This window comes from Myripristis murdjan, chromosome 22 (genome assembly GCF_902150065.1).
Source record: "Myripristis murdjan chromosome 22, fMyrMur1.1, whole genome shotgun sequence".
NCBI lineage: Eukaryota > Metazoa > Chordata > Actinopteri > Holocentriformes > Holocentridae > Myripristis > Myripristis murdjan.
The window spans coordinates 19,937,033-19,956,206 of record NC_044001.1 but is presented as its reverse complement, the minus strand read 5'-3'; the positions used below and the strand labels follow the sequence as shown (position 1 = coordinate 19,956,206).

General features: G+C 42.4%; 1 protein-coding gene across 1 annotated transcript; it reads right to left on the bottom strand.

Moving 5' to 3' along the window:
- Window positions 1-115: 115 nt before the first annotated feature.
- togaram1 (TOG array regulator of axonemal microtubules 1) lies at window positions 116-15,250 on the bottom strand. The gene is made up of 24 exons (XM_030044679.1): window positions 15,233-15,250; window positions 15,032-15,123; window positions 13,292-14,452; window positions 11,504-11,570; window positions 8,963-9,085; window positions 8,616-8,867; window positions 8,170-8,453; window positions 7,725-7,954; window positions 7,063-7,163; window positions 6,804-6,974; window positions 6,545-6,610; window positions 6,145-6,305; window positions 5,848-6,028; window positions 5,397-5,633; window positions 4,760-4,883; window positions 4,183-4,288; window positions 3,622-3,857; window positions 3,031-3,189; window positions 2,816-2,942; window positions 2,546-2,661; window positions 2,144-2,327; window positions 1,754-1,973; window positions 1,553-1,639; window positions 116-1,413 (listed from the first exon to the last, which is right to left on the bottom strand). The coding sequence occupies exons 3-24, from the start codon at window positions 14,396-14,398 to the stop codon at window positions 1,160-1,162; spliced, it is 4,593 nt and encodes a 1,530-aa protein (XP_029900539.1). The 5' UTR covers window positions 14,399-14,452; window positions 15,032-15,123; window positions 15,233-15,250; the 3' UTR covers window positions 116-1,159.
- Between the last annotated feature and the right edge of the window lie 3,924 nt (window positions 15,251-19,174).

The following is a 19,174-nucleotide window of genomic DNA, read 5'->3' as shown; positions in this document are numbered from 1 at the left end:
GAGGACTAATATTTTGATGCTTACTCACAGCTTCACACAAAAAAAGAACATGGCCATGACATTAACCATACATAACTCCAAACACATACAGCATGTTTGTCTACCTTCTTTATGGGATAGTTGTGGTTTAAATGAGGCAACCAAAAGCTATTTTTACAGAAATAAAACACTTTATTTATATATCAATCTGTCTTTGCTCTTATTCACAGACAAGTTCAATATAATTTAACAATAGAGTGAAAAGGCTACTTAAAGACTGGCACTATACTGAGACAGAATCACAGATTTGGGCGTCACCATTTCTCAATAAACCATCAGTGTAAAGCTAAATCCTTTCCATGTTAAACCCGTCCTGAAGAATTAGATCAAACCCAATCCTGATTTAGGCATCAGTGTACATAGATATCTCTTTAACAAAAATATTAACATTCTGATCCCCTGTCAGTAACTTTTGGTCATGCAGAAAAGGGATGGTATTAACTCAGCACATTATTAACATATTTCTTACAATATGACTTTCAAACCGTAACGTTACACAATAGATAAATTATATACTGTAACATCATACAGCATTCGATTCGATTAGGCTAATACTGTGCAATTACACATTTGAACTGTACAAAAGTATTTTGTAATATCAGTTAATCTCAACGCACATTTTTTCAAAACACCTATGTAAGACACATTTTAAAAATATCACATTTGATGAAACAGCAAAAATATACACCTTTCAGGTCCCTTGCCTCCTCATCTTTTTGTGCATTTCAATGTTACATTCTGCAATAGTGTCTGATTTGTCTACAGTACGTATGTTTAGATTCTTAAACAAAAACAGCAATGACAATCATAGGACGGTACAATGTAAAACTCATGTCTATCATGATGATGAGCTACCTTTTCAAAGTGCAAAGAGAGCAGGTTGTTGAGTAGATGTGAGACCTGATGCCAATGTTTGCCCATGCATCTGAACCAGAGGAAATGTCGCTGAGATAAGGACTGAGTTAAGAGCTCATAATTTTTAAGGACTTTTTCTTTAATGATATAAAAGTGCAGGCACTATTAGAAATGTACAACATCTCTGTCTTCAAGTAAAGTCAGTGTTAGTGTTCTTCTCTTCCAGCGTTTGGTTGCCTTTGGATTTTATCTTAATTTCTCAGGGTTAGGACAGGGTCCTCAGTAATTCATTGAGCCCCCTGTGGACATTGGCATCCTGGGAGGCAGCGGACTCGGCCAGGCTGGGCCCCATTTGGGCATAAAGGGCTTGGCACAGGTTGGCGGTGGCCCCCCGGACGCTGCCGCCCCGGCCGTGAATAGTACCGCTGTGGCTGGAGGTGCCCAACAGGTGCCACAGCAAAGGCAAGACTTTTTGCTCCACCATCTGGGGCTTGCGAGGGTAGAGGTCTGTCACAAGATCTGGATCCAAAAAACAGCAAACAAGAGGAAGTGGTAAGACAAACAATGGCTAGTTCAAAGACTGGAGCCATAACTGATTAATCCCAGTGTTAATAGTGCAGTGGTGCCTTATGGGACAGAATTTTTGCAACAGACATACCTGCAACCTTTTCTATAAGATCCACCTTTGCTTTTCCAGTTAAGAACTGGGCCTTCGTGCAGAAAGGCTGGAGGAGGAGTACATTATCTGCCATGGAAACAAAGAAAAAGGTGAAACAGACTTAGCATTTCTCATACTCTGACTGATCATCGTATTTCAGATATAGAAGAGTATTTAGATATAAATTTCTCAAATGAATACCAAGATTTAGGATAAGTGCGTTAATGGCTCCAATAGCAGCGGTGTAGATGTTGTTGTTCTTGGAGTTGAGGTGATTGTCCACGATAGCTGGGACCAGGATGTTGACCACCTGGGAAAGGCTGTCCTTCATCAAGCTGATGATTTTCTGTAGAGACTCCAGGGCATGCAGGTTGACCTTGCTGTTGGACTCCTGCAGCCTGGCCTTGAAGGCATCAAACACCTAACAGAACAGCAGTGAGAGGAAAAAGTTGGAGGTAAAAGAGACATGAGAATGGTGGTGCTCTCTTGTCGAAACAGACGTGTATGATAATTAATGGATTAGTTATAGTCAGGTGCATAACAATGGAATACTGGCGTTAGCAGAAATAGCAACTGGTAGAAGATACTAACCGGAAATAAACTATTGATGATCATACTGGGGTTGTGCTGGCAGTCGGACACTAGCTGGTCGATTCCCTTGATCCGCTCTCTGAAGTCCTTTGAGCCCAGCAGAGAGGAGATCTGCTTGATGTATTCGGTCTTGTCTGCAATACTGTGTACCTGAGATCTGCAGCTGTACTGACTACTGGACTCCCTGTAGATGGAAAATTATATGAAATACTATATAAACCTGTGGGTAATTATGAATAACATGTCTATATAATATATATGTAAACTACATCTTTGCGCACAAACTTCAAGGTACTTAATCAGAGGCTAACACAAAGGGACTTAAGGGCATCATGGAAAGAGTCTGGATTTAAAGCACTGTTTACAGGTAACTAAGGTGTTCAGATGAATGTGGGTGCTCACCTGGTGGTCTGGTTGAGTGGCTCTCTGGTGAGAGATGAGGCTCTAACTGTGCCACTGCCTGGGAGGGAACGTCTGCCCCTGGCTGATGGGGTGTCTTGGGGCATCTCACCAAGACCCTAATAAACAGTAATAACATCAAAATTACATCTCCATGTAACAAAAAAAGCAATGTTTTAGCATCATTTCTGTGGTGGAAAAGTTTTTCAGCCTCTGCTGAAAAGCTTTGAATCCTGACATTGAGGGACATGCACAAACACACAAATATTGTACCTTAGTCTTGAGCGTGAAGACGGTGTCTCTGACAGTCGCTAGGTCTTTGGTGGGGACATATTTCTCTAGGATCTTGTCAAAGTCACGGTGAGATGACAGAGACAGCAGCATCCGCCGCCCAAAGTACCTACAGATTGAACCAAAATATAATGCGCAGTCAGACAGGAATACTGATAGGAATTACTTGGAGCCACACAAAAGCCCTCTCTCTATACCTTGCTTCTTGTGAGGAGTCCTGTGCCAGCTTGATGATGGCAGGTAGAATTCTGTCAGTGAGATCTTTCCCTCCAGACAAAAGACGGGCAGCGCCAACCTTCTCAACCAGATTGGCCAGGTGCTGGGCTGTGCATTTCCTCACCACCGGGTTTAGATGACTAACAGCAGAGGGAAAACCAGAAGTGGTTAAATAAATGGTTGAATAAATTGGTTAATTTGGAACACGCCACTTTTTGGGAGTCTATCACATCCACAATCAGACAAGCAGAACAATACCAAGCTCATCCCTGTGTGTCCAGTACAGAGAAAGCTACAGGCTGCATGCTAACCATTCTAAAACAATGAATGGCAGCGGGTGGAAACAGGTAGCCTAAACCCTGAGAAATCTGCAAATGACACTCCCTGTTGTCACCAAAACATCTGTCTTAATAAAATGAACACATGAAACAAAGAAAATAGCCCTATAGCCCGAATAAGCTGATCTCCCAAAAACATGACATGTTCCTTTAAGAAATGCAGAGTTCCGTAATTAAATGTGTTGATGCAGCTGCCAACAGTAGCTTGATTGTAGGTTGAGTAAGCACCCTGACCTGAGTCCTCCAGTGAGCAGGGCATTGATGCTGCGGGTGAGGGTGCAGTGTTGCACCATGCAGTCCAGTGCTGCATCCACATCCTGCCTGATAAAGGCGTTGCTCTCCCCGGCCTTCTGCAGCAGGGCCTTGGCTGTCCCCTCCAGCTCCTGGTCCATTGCCTTCTGCAGGTGGCTGTATAGATCGCCCAGTGTGCACACTGCGACCCTCGAGACACCCGACCGCAGGTTCTTCACCTGGAGAAGATGAACTTTATTGATCTTCTAGGGAAAGTAGCATCATTGCATGAGCAAATATAGTAACTGGTGGCAACACAATTAAGTAAAAACATTCATGACTAAAAATATAACATTACTGATACGCAAATTGGAAAAACAGACAGCATGAGTTTTGTATTTTTCAACATATGAATCAACATATACATCTATATCTATATGTATCTATCTATCTATATATATGTGTGTAAAAAAAGATAGAGATAAAGCTGAGGTTAGATGGGGTGAGTCAGCACACTGAATATGAGTGAGTGGGATGAGAAAGTGTGATACTGAGATGTGTTACCTCTTGTATGAGAGACAGGCACACATCATGGAGCCTGCTGTGAAGTGTGTCCGAGTGGTAATGGGCCAGACAACGCAGGAGGGTCAGACCCTCAATCTTCTTCTCCCTGCATTCAAAAATGACAGCCTGTCTTATAGTTTCCTGCATTTTTTAAATACCATATATCTTCTACCCTTTAAGTTTGTTTTTTAAAACAAATCTGAAAATTTGAACAGATGTTAATTCTAATGTATGCTGATAATGGATAGCAAATATGTCCTTTCATCTATGACATCTGTGAATTATTGCCATTGCAAGATTCTATTTCAAAGCAATATGTGAAATTATTAATTCATATAAAATGGGAGGTCATTTTGAATTTGCACTTTACAAGTTTTCAGCCTATTTTAATGCTTAACTTTTCAAGACTTGGACATTATCAAATTCATTTTCCAACTTTACTCCATATTTTTTTAAATCTCTGTAGGAACCCTGACACTGAGTTACCAGCATGATGGATCAAAGCCATTAGTAACATGAACTGTTCAGTAGGTTTTCCTCTGAAGCTGTGTGGCCTGGATAATGTGACTGCACTCACCAGTCATCTGAACTGAGAAGTTTGAAGCTCTGCGTCAGCGCCAGGTCGGGTTTGGAAAATGGACGGAGCTCTGGAGACTCTGATGGATCTTTCTTCTGACTGGGAGTGCCAGGGGACAATTCATCTGGATGGCCCCACAGACACACACAGACACACAGACACACAGACACACACACAGACACACAGAGACACACACACACACACACACACACACACACACACACACACACACACACACACACACACCCAGTTTCAGTCTCATGTTACATCTCTATCTGAAGACAAGCAGTGTGGGTGGAGGCTCATTAAAAGTAGGTTGTCAAAACAAAGCATTGTGACACTACGTTAGACAGACATGTTCACCCATGCTCTGTTAGTTTTGATGGTCTAATTAATGTACCCACATGGTCTGTAAACATAAGCCTGTTGAAGCACTGGTTTATTCAAAATGCAGTGAAGACCTGTTGGGCTGCAAAGCTACATAACAAAGTGCAAAGGTCTACTGACAGCTGAGGAAACAGCAACACAACAAAAATACACGGAAATACAAGTACATTTTGTATGTTTAATGTATAGACAATGGAGCTTTACATTGGGTGCAGTGTGTAAACGAGCACTTGCTGTTAGCTCCACTGACCTGAGCTATGGGAGAGTGAAGGTCGGGTCCTGCTGAGGCTAGGGGCCCTCCTGAGGCGGGACGAGGTTTTGGGGTTGGGGGGCACTGTGGGTGGGCTAGGCTGGTGGGGCGGAGTAAAGCACTTAACGGGACTCTGAGGTCCTGGGGGGCTGATAGGACTGGTGGAGCTGATGGGAGATTCGCCAACGGGAGGGTCTGCCTTGGTGGAGGTCACTGCGTCACCATTCAGATGCATATCTACAACAGAAAAGAGCATCCATTCAAGCCTCTGGCTGCAAATGGTGTGAGCTACACACATGGGGAATATCCTCTGCATTAAGGGCAATCAGTCACAGCAGTAGTTCACCTACATTAAAAAAGTGAAAATAGCCAACATTTTGACCTTTCAATAAACTCCAGATTGTATGTTTAAGGGAAAATACCATTAGATACAAGCAATGAAGTGTCTTGCCTTTGTTGCCTAATACTGTATTCTCCTCTGTGGGTGCCTCAGACAGCATCTGTCTGACGCGGTGGCGAATCTCCTCTCGTGCATTGTCCACCTGACCAAACTGACCAAACTGCCCTTCTGGCTGATCCAGACGCTGGAGGCGCAGCTTGTCCCGGCTAAACCTTGCATTTTTAACCCTCTCCTACACAAAAATAGAAAACACACCATGGAAACTTAAGTTTTGCAAAAAAGAAATTCTTGTAATGGTGATGATCATTTCTATTCTGTATTTTACCACTGAAAAGGAGTGGGACAAACCTCCTCTGGACGTGGGCTGTCACCACTGGAGAATGAACAACCAGACACGGCATGGCCATAGATGCCCTCTAGGGGATCGCTCGGGGGTTTAACCACCACATGACCCTGCTCAAATGATGCAATGCCAGGACGGCTGGACAAAACTGCAGAACCAAATACACCTAGGAGGTGTAAGGGGAAACAAATGCAGAAAGTTCAAACATACGGAGAGGGGGAGATCTCTAAACAACTATCCTTTGAAAACAATGTGGACACTAAGTTTGTATAAAGCAAGACCATTACTAGAGCATTACCATTTTTTGGCTAAGACACGACTTTGGGGAGCATGAAGTTTTGCATTTCATCTGTTGTAAAACGCAGCACTGAGCCAGAGCTTAAATAAAGACCGGTTGAGACTGACCTCTGCCAACAACTCCTTCAGATATGTCTGTGCCTGGGGAGTTCCTGCTGCTGTAACTCTGTGACCCTGAGAGACAAAGAAGAACAGCAGTGACCAAGGGGTTAAAGAGAAACTTTCAAAACTTGAATTAAATGACTGCTTCAATAGTTGTGGTCCTAACATTTGGCACAATGTAATCTATCATTTACGTTACATTTACACATATTTTTCTGATAATTCACAGTAGTTCAGGACACATTCAAGCAGGCTGCTGACTGACCTTTGGCTGGCTTCAGAGCTCTCATTGGTTCACGGGAGGTTGGTTTGACTGGGGGAGAGGAGGGCTCTCTTGTCCAACTCTCCTCCTCAGTTTTAATTGTTCTGTTGGGGTAGGAGACTCTCTGGCCAATCACACCCACCTCAGATGGGGGCTTGTCTCTCTGAGACAATCCTAGAGAAAATTCAAACAAGAAAGAAAGACCTCGATAAGATACAGAGTGATAACACAGAGTGGCTAAAACATGTAGTCTTTACTCTACCTTGAGGACTGCTGAAGTCCATGGACACAGAAGACCTCAGTTTTGCAGAAGGCACTCTTGCAATGCGAGGCTTCGCTGCTGAAGAGGCAGAGTTTCCAGGACTGTTGACAGGTGTGACAAGTGAGAAATGATCATCGAGTCACCCCTTGGCCTTGTCACAGGGTTTGGGAGTAATGCTTATTCCATTTGCTAAAATAATATATCAAGAGGAACTTCAGGTGCCTATTGCACCAGAGTCCCCATCATATATTTACGACAGCTTGTTATGCTATTGAGGCTGTTTATTAAGCAAATCAATGCATTCATAAGCAAATATTTCTATGTCAACTTACTTGTCTTCTCATTATACATGGAGAAGGGGGGTATTAATACCACCAGCTGAGGGTTTATATTAGTTTAAAGAAAATCCGTTTTCATTCATTTCATTTCATTAGTATAAAGACTAATGCAGAAAGGTGCCCTGACATCTCATCAGATCATCTACTCTAAGAGGGAAAGTTGCGGTGCGAGTATCAAGTTTCTATAACACATGTTCATGAGTTATTGTGTCCCTAAGAATATGGCTACACACAGACAAAAACACAGATGCTACAATGACGAAATAAAAAAAAACAATGGATACAGAACCTATGTGAACTTGCTGCAAAATGCAGATCCTTTACCTAGTTTTGATGCCATTGAGGGTGAAGTTGGGGGGTGAGTGCAAACTGGAAAGGCCACTCTCGCTGACTGGACTGGTTAGGATGGGGGAGGTGTGAGAAGGTGAGTCAAGACCCAGCTCAAGCTTCACGGCTGAGTCAGGGCTGTCTGGATCCGGCTCTGAACTGCTAAGGCTCACTTTGGCCCTCTTTTTGGCAGCGCTGTTGCGCAATGAGCGGAGGGAGTTCAGCATCTGTAAGCAACACAAAAATTGGCACACATGAACACGGGGTCGGGATGGGGAGGTGGTGGGCTGTGGGTCCTGGATGTGACGCAAAACTGTCTCATTAATCACAACACTGGTCCTGTTTCTCATCAAACTGCTGGATCAATAGCAATTTAAAAACAATCAAAACCTCCGTCACCACCTAAGACTTCACAGGAAAAAAAACAAACAGTTTTTCTGACCTCCTCCACATCTAGAGGCTCATCATCTTGAAGATCTTGCACTGTGCTGATGCTCATGAGATCCAGATCAATGTTCCTCTCTAGGTGCTTGTTCTGGGGGCTGGCAGGAGCTCTGTTATTCTGGCCATTATGAGACTGGACCCGCTCCGATGAAGGGAGAACTGGTGACACAGGGAGGTTTGCCCTTGTGTTGCTCAGAGCCCGGCGGAACGACGAAGTGGAGGAGGAACTCACCAGGGATGCTCGAAGAGGTCTGGGAGAGCTTTTGTTAGAAATCTGGTCCCCTATGGGAGGCAGAGCAAAGACAATGGGGAAGAAATTTTCATTTTTCATTTTCAAAATTATACAATGAGCAAGAAAGTGGCCATAATATCTTTACATTTAGCTGACACCCTCACACATGATTCACAGTCCTTTTACTATATTGCCCCTCCCCGTCCCCTTGCCTGTGTTGTCTCTCCAGGGGCTGGGCTCTCGCTGTTGAGGGCTACTCTCTCTCTTGTTTGGCCAGGTGTTGGACATAGAGAGTGAGGAGTCTGCTCGACGGCGGGACAGCGTAGGAGTGAGCAGGCCTCCTCGGAGTGGAGAAAATGGATAAGAAGGCAGTAGAAAGGAGCCAGCTGTGGTGGGGTTAGAGGGTAGGGAAAAGGTGCGCTCAACGCTGGGGTTCCCAGAGAGAATGCGCGCCTTTGATGCCACTGTGAGACACAATCACAAGGATATTTATCTGTAAGAACCCCCTCCCAAAAAAAACACTAAAAGGCTGAAAATTGTAAAGGTAAAGATTCCTTACCACCATCTGGGTCAGAGAAGTTGGTTTTAAATATCTCAGGGTCTAAGTCGAGACTTCCACTTCTCCTGAGGCGCACAGGGGACTCCCTCCTCCTGGATGGGGGCTTTTGCACCTCAGCAGAACCTGCATGGAAATTTTCTGTCATTCTCACAAGAAACCTACCAAGGTTACATAATACTTCAGTAGTATCTATTGTGACCATAATAAACCCATGTTATATCTATGATAAGAAATGTAGTGGACAAAGTCATTGTAGGTATTGTAACCATCCAATTATTAACATTTAGAGTTGTTGTCACATATGAAAAAGTACATGGTTAGACAATATCAACCACTGAATATTAAGAAATTTTTACTGTTCTCTGCTGATAAGGTATACATCATGTATTATATGTTATCTACTTGACCTGGTGGTATCATGCACTGAACGCTTATTTTTGTAAACACCCTCCCTGCCTTTTTAAAACAATGTGCTCGGTGAATGGATGGTCAATGTAACTGTTTCCACCAAGGACATCCAAAACCTTTATTTAGAATGGATGTCTGAGCAGATCTAATTATTTCAACTGATAAATGTTTATGTCCAAGTTTAACAAAGCTGACCTTCTGGCTGAGATGCTTCCATCATAAGGAGCACTTAAATTCAGTCATGACAGATAAACAGATTATACAAGAATGAAGTTATTGGAGAGATTAGACTGACATTGTTTGTTTGACCTAGGTGGTAGAAACTTCTGGCAAAGTCTGCGGTCCAGTTAGAACAGAGTCAAGTCCAGTTTTGCCTGTAAGCACAGGCTGTTCCTATACAGAGGCTATGTTGAGAGTAGGAGTGTAACAATTCTGAAACCAAGATTGAAGTTGCGATACAAACTTTGGGACCTATAGCAACAACAACCAGAATTTTCCACTACAGGGACTGACTACCCCTGAGTGTCTTTTCTCTTGCCATTAGGCCAGGCTCAGACTACAGGAGTTTTGGACTGAAGAGAAATCTTGGTCAGTGCCAATATTCAGTCCAGACAGCTCCAAAACTCACTGGGCCCTCCCCAATCATTTCCAAACATGTTTGATATTTGGAATTTCAAATCTGGATGATTATGTCACTGCTTTCCGAGCAGGACCACTATAGCTAACAAGCTGTTGTGCAGGAGCGTTGCAAGGCTGAGATGGAGGAAAGGGTTGTCGATATGTAACAAGAACATGTCTGCCCTATATAACCCCCAATATAGAACAAACTGTACTGTATGGACAAAGAAAAGAGCTGAGGAGAAGTCACCTCTGCTTTGAACATAACAGGAGAGAGAGAGAGAGAGAGAGAGAGAGAGAGAGAGAGAGAGAGAGAGAGAGAGAGAGAGAGAGAGAGAACATCTGAACTGAACATCTTATTTTTACTGAGAGAGACTGAGAGAAACACTGGACATTTGCACTGTTACACAATGTTACGCATGATAGGAAAACCTTAGCAAAGCCCCTGAATTGAGTAGTATTTGGTATGGAAAAGCCAACTGAGATCTGACTTCAAATCTCACCAGCACACCTGCTACAGTTCTAATCTTTATTTAAGGATTACAACTAGCGTGTGTCCAGATTACATGAGCTATGGTAGCAGCAGCGGAAGTGAGCCTAAGCCCCACGTAAGTAGTCAGATATCAAACAGCTAAAAGGGTCGAGAAAGGAAAGTCTAATATCAGAACTGTGATATAACAGTGACGTGACATGCTTGCATGTCACGTCACTTTTCTGTCTGAGTAATTCCCATACCAAGTCTGAATATTCCCCATTATTAAAGCCCTTCTCTTCACTGTTCTCCTTCTAGCTGAGTGCTTGTCAGTTTAAGCACCTGTTGGCAAGTTCTCTTTAATTGGACTGCACTTATAGGGTCCGTCTGAACCCGCAGTCCACTGTTGCAATTACAGCAGCTGTAACACTGCAGACTGGCTGCACATGATTCTCCAGTGCAGTTTGCTAACTACAGGACCTCAGACTATTGATAATTAGAGGAAAAGAAACATGTGCATTAGAGATTACATTCTCCTACCAGTGTAACATGAAGTGACATTTTTGGGGTTTAATTACTACTTTCAATATGGTACTGCCTGCATGGCTCATACTCTCAATCTGTTTATTGAACATCTACTAATGCAACTGATATATAAAGTTATATAAAGGGTTTCCACAGAGTGTGCCTCTGACTTCCTCATCAACGATTAATCTTGTTTACTAAAATGACAATTCAGTTGTTACATGTCTGCAATATTACAGACTTGCAACCCACATGCATTAAAGTAATCAGATGAATTGAAGTGGTACAGAGCAATGGCATCTTACGAGGCTGGTATGACACTTATCTGCCAAGCAACCTGTTCACTCAGAGCTTGTTGTAGCATGTGGTAGGGTGGCTCCTTCAACTCAGCATGCTAATCCAATTGAAAGCTTGTCTAATTCTGAGTCCAGCTAATGTTGATAGCCACTCAACTACACCTGTCACCTCACATAGACTTCATGTGAGTGTATGGGAGAGGGAGGTGTGTGGGCACTTGCCAAAACTGGGAATGTAAGTCTCTGGACTCAGCTTCCTGGACTGGGAGAGGCAGTCTTCACTGGCCACCTAAGAAGGGGAAGAAATACTGTGAAAATCATTTCCTTTGAGAACAAAAAAAAAGGGTGAAGTTCAAATTGCAGCCATTTCAGATGCAGCCATGGCTCCTTTGAAACCCTGGTCTAAGATAAATAGGTGAAGTAGAGAGAGAATGAGAGTGATGACAGACTTTTACATCACTGCTCACATCTGATCCTTTGAGGCCATCTATTGCTGAGGTCATTCCCAATGTCTGCTATCTGATCAACTCACATTGCAGAGCACTGAGGATGGCTGTAATTGTAATTAACACTAGAGCAGTAAATAAGTCTTGTTTTACAACCACAGCCTTGTGATGCAACCAATTATGTTTCACACCCCCTCCAACAAGTGTGCTGTGCGGAAATGGTGTTGCTGGGAAACAGAGACTGCTGTAAACAGAAGGTTTTCAAGAGAAGGCTCTTAGCTGGGTAATAGTTCACAGAACAAAATATGGTGAATTCATTCCTCATAAAATAAATCCAGTCATCATAGCCAATGGAATTAATTTCAAATTGGTTCTTTATAGCTGAATGTTTACTGAATAAATTATTCTAATGTTTGTTTTCAAGTGATATAGTTCCCTATGATACAGTCTCCACATTTCGCGCCTTAACCAAATAAAGCGTTAGGCATTACAAGGCTTATTCTCCTGTCACTAGGCTGCCTTCAGTACCTATTCCAGGGATGTCACTCCTGAAAGCATATAATAAAATAACCACATGTATTTTATGTAATCTGTTTCAACCAATTAAACTCATTTCTATACTGTATAATATGATGAAAGGTTTCTGTATGTGTGTGGATGGCGGGGGCTCTGATGTGAATGCTACAGACCAAGCTGTGACTATGACACTGCATATCTGTATGTAGGAAGGTGAATATGATGTGCCTGTCCCTCTCTGCCCTACTCCACCTGTTCAGCATCATGAGGTGTAATTACATTTATCTATGTTTTCCAAAACCTATGAGAAAAGTGTCACTGCTGGGATTTCATTAGCTCTTCAGACTGCTTATGGTCTCTGGGTGTAAATGAGGCTACTCAAACATTAGGTGTACAGGTAGGAAAAAAGATTTTCAATATTCTGACTTTTGTGTAGTCTAACAGGCAGTGGGCAGATTAATGGTTGTCAAGACATCAGCTATTTAAGGATGAAGTGTCTCATCAAGGTTTAACTTAAAAAACCCTGTATGAACTGTGCAAGACACAAATCCAACAGAGAAATCATGTTTTGCACACAAGCACACACAAACAACCTCCTTTCATGCTCCCTGCAATTACTGTACTTGTGACTGATTGCAGAGAAATCAATCAAAGTGCCTGCCCCTTGAGATGCAAGGTGATTTCAAAGTCAATATAGCAACCACTTTGGTGATGCTAAAACCTCTGCTAAAGCAGTCAACAAATGACCTTATTAAGAACTGATGGCTTTAGATTTGCAGTGTTATTTTTAAAAGCCCTTTAAACAAAATCAATGTGCATATTTTGTTGAGTCATTGATTGCTTCATTAGTGTCAATCAATGACAAAACTGCAAAACTGGTCAGCTATCTTAAGAAACCTAAATCAGACTATCAATTTATATGCCTGAAGTTGTGAAAACAGCATTATAAAGCCAATAACAATGTAAGGTAAATGCATAAATATGTGCAGATTACATAATTAACCTATGAGATAAATGTGAGTATGACAATCAGTGATGATGGACCCACCTGGTCAGAGCATTTTCCATTGGGGGCGCTGCATGACTGGTCACTTTCAGTGGATGAGCGGCTTGACATCTCCCAGGGTAGCTTGTTCTTCCCTTTACCTGCACTGACAATCCTCCTCTGAAGTGGAAAGTCATCAGTGAGGGAGCCTAAGCTGCCATAACCATACAACCGATCAGAGCCTGGTTCAGTTCGGTGGCTCCTGGCACTGCTTATCCGCCCTCCACTGAGCACCCAGTCTATGTCAGCTCCAGAACCAGACTGTGGGGAGCACCGCTGTCCTGGTTTGGGCAGCACCAAGGCATACTCCACCATCCCCTCTGAGGAAAGTTTAGGAAGGATGCGTCTTGCTCGTCTTGCCTGCACAGCTGCCATAAGGCCTTCCACATCCTCATTGAGCTCCACCATGTCCACAGCTTTCATCAGTGGCTGCTTTTTTCCTGTATCAAGGCAATGGTCAAAAACTGCAACTAGCTCAAGGGCTGCATGGCGGACCTTCCTTTTGCTGTCTGCCAGATATGGTGCAACTTCAAAACAGAGTTTAGGGATGTTGAACTCCTTCCTGGGATGAGTGAGCATAGCTGCCATGATGATATTAAGGACGTCTTCTCGAACCCTTGAATTCTTGTGTTTCAGGTTTCCAATTACAAGATCCAACACTTGTTGAGGCCCCACAATTTTCATTAGCTGTCGAAACACGTTCATGTATTCAGTCCTGGTGACCGTGTGAGTGTCCCCTAGGGCCTTCAGAGCCACAAAAGCTATTTGCTTGAAATATCTGTCTACATGGGAATCTAGCCTCTGTATGAGTAAGTTTATGACTTGTAAGGTGCCATACAATACTTTAAAATTGCTGTCATCAAGAAGCCTCGGGAGAAAATTGATGAACTCCTCAATACTGTCAGATGGTACTAACTTCATGTCCAATTCTGAGAGGACGTGTTTAAGTTCTTCTACCCCATTTGTGCGATTTTGGTAATTCTTCAGGTCCAGCAACTGCTCGTGTAACTCCTGGGAGATCAATCCAAGTATCATCATTGATGGTCTTGAGGATGTTGTCAAACTTGAGAAATCAAAGGCGTAAACACAATCCAGTGAGGATAACAACATCCTTCTTTCCTCCGAGGCTCCATCCCGAGTGGCTGGCGATGCAGAAATGCATTCCTGTTGCGAGGTTTATAAATCCAAAACATAAAAAATTAACTAAAGTATACATACATACAATGAGATGTATATCGAATCGCACTAAATCTAATATAGTGAAAATGACCAGAATCAAGAGTGAAATGCGTCGTGAGAGCATCAGAAACATTGTAAGTAAACATGTTGCAGCACTGAACAGTGATTACAGTCACGTTATATGGACTGACGATAGACAGTGTTATTGCTACACAACATCGAGTCCAGCAAAGGGAACAAAATAACCCTAGTTAAGCGCCAGAAACACACAACCACTTGTGGCTGTCACTGGCACCGTGTCTGCACGGTAGTTAAAATAGCCTCTCCTGTAGTCTCGTCCCCGCTAACGTAACGTTACTTCATAGCAACGATGTCGACTGCAACCCAGACACTTCCAATACAGTGCAAAGCCTCCACTGGACTAGCGATAAATATACACTAACGTTAAGTAACCTAATCACCCGACTGCATACATGGCTCAAACAGTGCTAAGCTACCTAGCCAGGCTAACCAACGTTATGTTAGGTCGAGCTGGCAAAGTTAGGAAAACAGCAAAAAACAGACCTCGCATTCCCTCAAGTGCTCCTTCGGTGACGCTCGACCAGAGTAAATACGTCGTCAAAATTTCCATGACATGCTCCGGCGGCTCCTGTTCTCTAAATACATGTAGATATACACATGTATCATTGTTTGTAACATTAGCAGGTAACTGGTGTGTTAAAACACTTTGGAGCTACAGAGGCATTCGGCGAAAAGCCCACATACACCGAGGCAGCAAAATGGCGAATACATGTCGCAAACGGAGCGCTTCCATGGTGACGCGAGCTCCCGTCTCCAGGAGCTCGGGGGGCTGTCACGTGTGTGCGGCGCAGGATGCTATCAAAAGTAAATAAGAAACAAGCAGCGTTGGACGGGCCCTCGCCCCCCTGTGCACGTCGGGGATGGCGCGCGTCGAAGTGCAGATAATTCGTCCGTTTATGCCATTTTGAAGTGTATTTTTCGGTGCTTTTATTTTGAAAGAGTTTTGGGCTTTTATTTTGAAAGGCCGCGGAAGTCCTGGTGTGTGACCGACACGAGTACTGGCAGCTGTGGCATGATCACAGCAAAATGCAGGCAGACAGAGAAATCCTCATTCAATCCAATGGAGAAATCCATAAAACCCACTCCTGTTTGAGGGATCACAGCTCGGTCACCGTTTGAGTTACAGACTTGATTCAAAGGTTAAACGAGTCACGAGACTCGGATCTATAAATCTCCCATTTACATGATTTTGCTATCTTTAGTTTGAGTGTTTTCTGCTCCCTCTGAGCTCTTACAATGGGTGTGTATTGCGCATTCCTGAGGCAGCTAGAGTGAGTCACATGTCCAGGCAGAGTGCAGAGCAGAGCACACCAGAGTCAAAAACATTTGAAAACTCTTCACAGCTCCCACAAACTTGGTCCAATCCACATCAAAACTACATGTTTTGGTAGGAAGTTTTGTCCTCTTTCCATCTGCATAGTTTTCAAAGCCGTCAGACTTTTACTTTAGACTCCAGGGGCCTAATTAGTGCCAAGTGTCAGCCTCTGCACACCAAACTCCATGGGAAAAAATGAGGTTTTGGTTTTGGCCACTGACTTTGAGGGCTTATAAAATCCAAACGATTCAAATTAATAAGTCTTTAGCAACTTTTGTTCAGCACTGTGTCCTCTGTCATCTGTTAAATTTTCAAGCCGCTGCCATTTACGCCCTGGGAGGAGATAGATTTTGTTCAAAGCGGAATTTTGGCCGAGAATGTGAACATTCCAACGCAAATTGCGGACTTCCTGTTGGTTTTAGAGGGGGGGTGTCAGCGGGTGATTTGTAGGCCTTGATGAGACCTACATTTCGGCGTTGGTTTGGTGTTTCTATCACATTCCTGTGGGCCACAGCGGCTGCCTTTGTGTGCCTAGGTGGCGCTACCGAGCCCATTTTTGGACTTAGGGGGTCCGTTTGTCCATTTTATCAAATTTTTCACCAGACCTGGCCTGCATGCCGAATTTGGTGAGTTTTTGAGCATGTTTAGGGGGTCAAATTAAGGCCTAATGACACGAGATAATAATAATAAGAAAAAAAAACGAAGCAAAAACAATAGGGCTTCGCACTGTTCCAGTGCTCGGGCCCTAAAAAGAAAGAAATTAAATGAGAATAAGAACCTCTAAACTAAATAGAATTATATGGCTGACCGGGATTCTTAATGTTTTCATTGTTGTCTACTCCAACGATCAATAATGAAATATACTGTACATTATTTTATATTAGGCCTATTATTACTGTCTCAATCCCCTGAGTTCACAGGTGTTCCCTCATTAACCTCACGAAATTAACCGTTTAACTTTGGTAGAGTCTGTGGAATAAATATGGAAAAAGGAGGACTAATATTAGACAATTGGTCTTACTGTGAGAACCATGTAGACTCAACAATCGTGTGCCTATTCCACTATTTGTCAGTTGAGTCTACGGGGTCCTCACTTCAAATCAACCCCTGGCAATTTTGCAGAATGCACCTTTAAAAGAATCTAGTTTGAACTTTTACCTTTTTATAAGTGCATAGAAAAGATCACACCTAACACAGTTACTCTTTTGAAAAAGTAACTCTAACTTTTACCGAGTACATTTTAAATGAACAACTTTTTACTTTTACTGCAGTAGACTTTCACAGCAGTACTTCTACTGAAGTAAACTATGAACAAAGTACAGTACTTCTACTTGAGTAGCCACTGTCTATTGGTTGATAAATAATAAATGATAAATAGTTAGTACATACTGCAATAACCAATAAAAATAATCTGTCCAGCAGACTCCATTGTTCAAGATATTGTGATACTTTGTGTGGCAGGTGAGATATAGCTGAGCAGATGTTGCTCATCTGTAAAATCCTTTATTACATGTCTTTATTACATCTACATTTTAAATCATCTGCGTTTTTATGTGGAAACAACATTGACCAATAATATATCCTTATGGAAGTTTTTTTTTTGTTTTTTTTTTTTTACTCCAAAATAGTAAACACAGCATTTCAAGCTCTAGTTCAAACATGATGCATCTTACACATACATAATCAGTGAGGGGGGGGCAAACCACATATGAGTCAATAAAAGAGACAGACATTATTTTATTGCATCCTTTCACCTATATGAGGATATCTGGATTTTCGCTGTGGTCGACTGATTTGGTGGCACACCTGTATACAATTTTTAACACATTCAGTTGCAGTCAGCATCTTTTTTAGCTATAAGGTAATGTTATCCAGGGTATTAGTCAGTTGGTGTGCAACCTGTTCCTATGTATTTCCATCAGCAAAAATTACTGTACCACCAGCATACATTATAATATTGGTGTCAGAGCAAACAGATGGCATATTACTAAAAATAGTGTGCGTCTATACATCCATAGTTTCATTGGTAAATAACTGTAAACAATTCTTTAAAAAAAAAATAAAAAAAAAAGACAGACAGACTTTGTTAGTAGATGTAAATGAAGAAGTAGTTTGCATTCACTTGCAATTTTCTGAAACACTTCTTTCATGCTCAAAACTCTCCTGTGCAGTGTGCAGCCACTATTTCACATGTTTAAACATTTTGGGAAGCATATTTAGCCTCCATAACTGTGGACATGCTGAATTACAAATTATTGTATTATGCAGGTTCTGCCCATATTAACATGTAGGCTGTGGCTCCACTTACCCAGCAACTGGCTGTGAACTCTGTCTCAGGACAGCTTAATACACCCTGCACCCTCAGCAGGGATAGTCATTGCCCACATATGAACATATGAATATTTTTCTTTAGGGTGTAATAGTCATCGCCCTCATTGCTATTTCACTGAGTGCAGGGCAGAACATAGAAATGAGGGAACAAAGACCTAGGGCCTACAACAAAAGAAGAATAAATACTGAGAGAGCTAAGGATGATGTAGGTTAAAGGAACAAGACCATTGGTCAGAGGGGTATTAATAATAATGGTATATTTCATGATTTTTTTTTTCTGCAAGAGTAAAACAGGTACTTAAATTACAATGTGCTCAGTTGTTACTTGTACAGTAAAGTAAAACAGGTAAGTAAAACCTAGAATAAAACAGGTACTTAAATTACCTTGTGCACAATTCCCCTCATAGTGGATATTTAAGACGTAGAATAGATATATGAAAACAGTGTATTTATAGGGATGTTCTAGTTCGAAAACATTTGAGAGGCAGGAGCACAAAATGTCCTTGTCTATTGTAACTTAGCCCACACTGAATCTTTTCTGCTTTATTTGAGTTACAGTAGAGGGAGACAGGACAGGTCCTGTCTCCCTCCACTGTAACTGGAGAGAGGGGATGACATGCAGCAAAAGGCCCAGGTTTGAATTTGCATGACCATTTGTCAGCCTTGACAAATACTCTATCAGGTGAGCTACCGGGGCGCCTTAACTGATCAAATTCATAATGGAAATAAATTAATCTTCGATTAACATCCCCAGTTGTGAACCCAAGTGGTGTGGGGTAAAACTATTCTGTGTCAGTACAGCATCATTACAATGAGTATTGGCCATGTTCCCCAGTGTCTCCATGTGTCACAACCACGACTTCAAAATGACTGTACAGTCAGCTTCATCTTAATGTACTTTATGGTGACAATCAAACAGATGTGGGTCTTCAGTCCAGCCCTCAGGGGCTCCTCACAAATTCCACTTCCCCCATATACAA

Coding starts and splice junctions, on each gene's coding strand:
- togaram1 (XM_030044679.1), bottom strand. CDS start 14,398: ATGTTGTTATCCTCACTGGATTGTGTTTACGCCTTTGATTTCTCAAGT. Junction 5,634..5,847: donor TACAGTATTAGGCAACAAAG/GCAAGACACTTC, acceptor TTTCTGTTGTAG/ATATGCATCTGAATGGTGAC. Junction 2,328..2,545: donor CCACTCAACCAGACCACCAG/GTGAGCACCCAC, acceptor TTCCATCTACAG/GGAGTCCAGTAGTCAGTACA.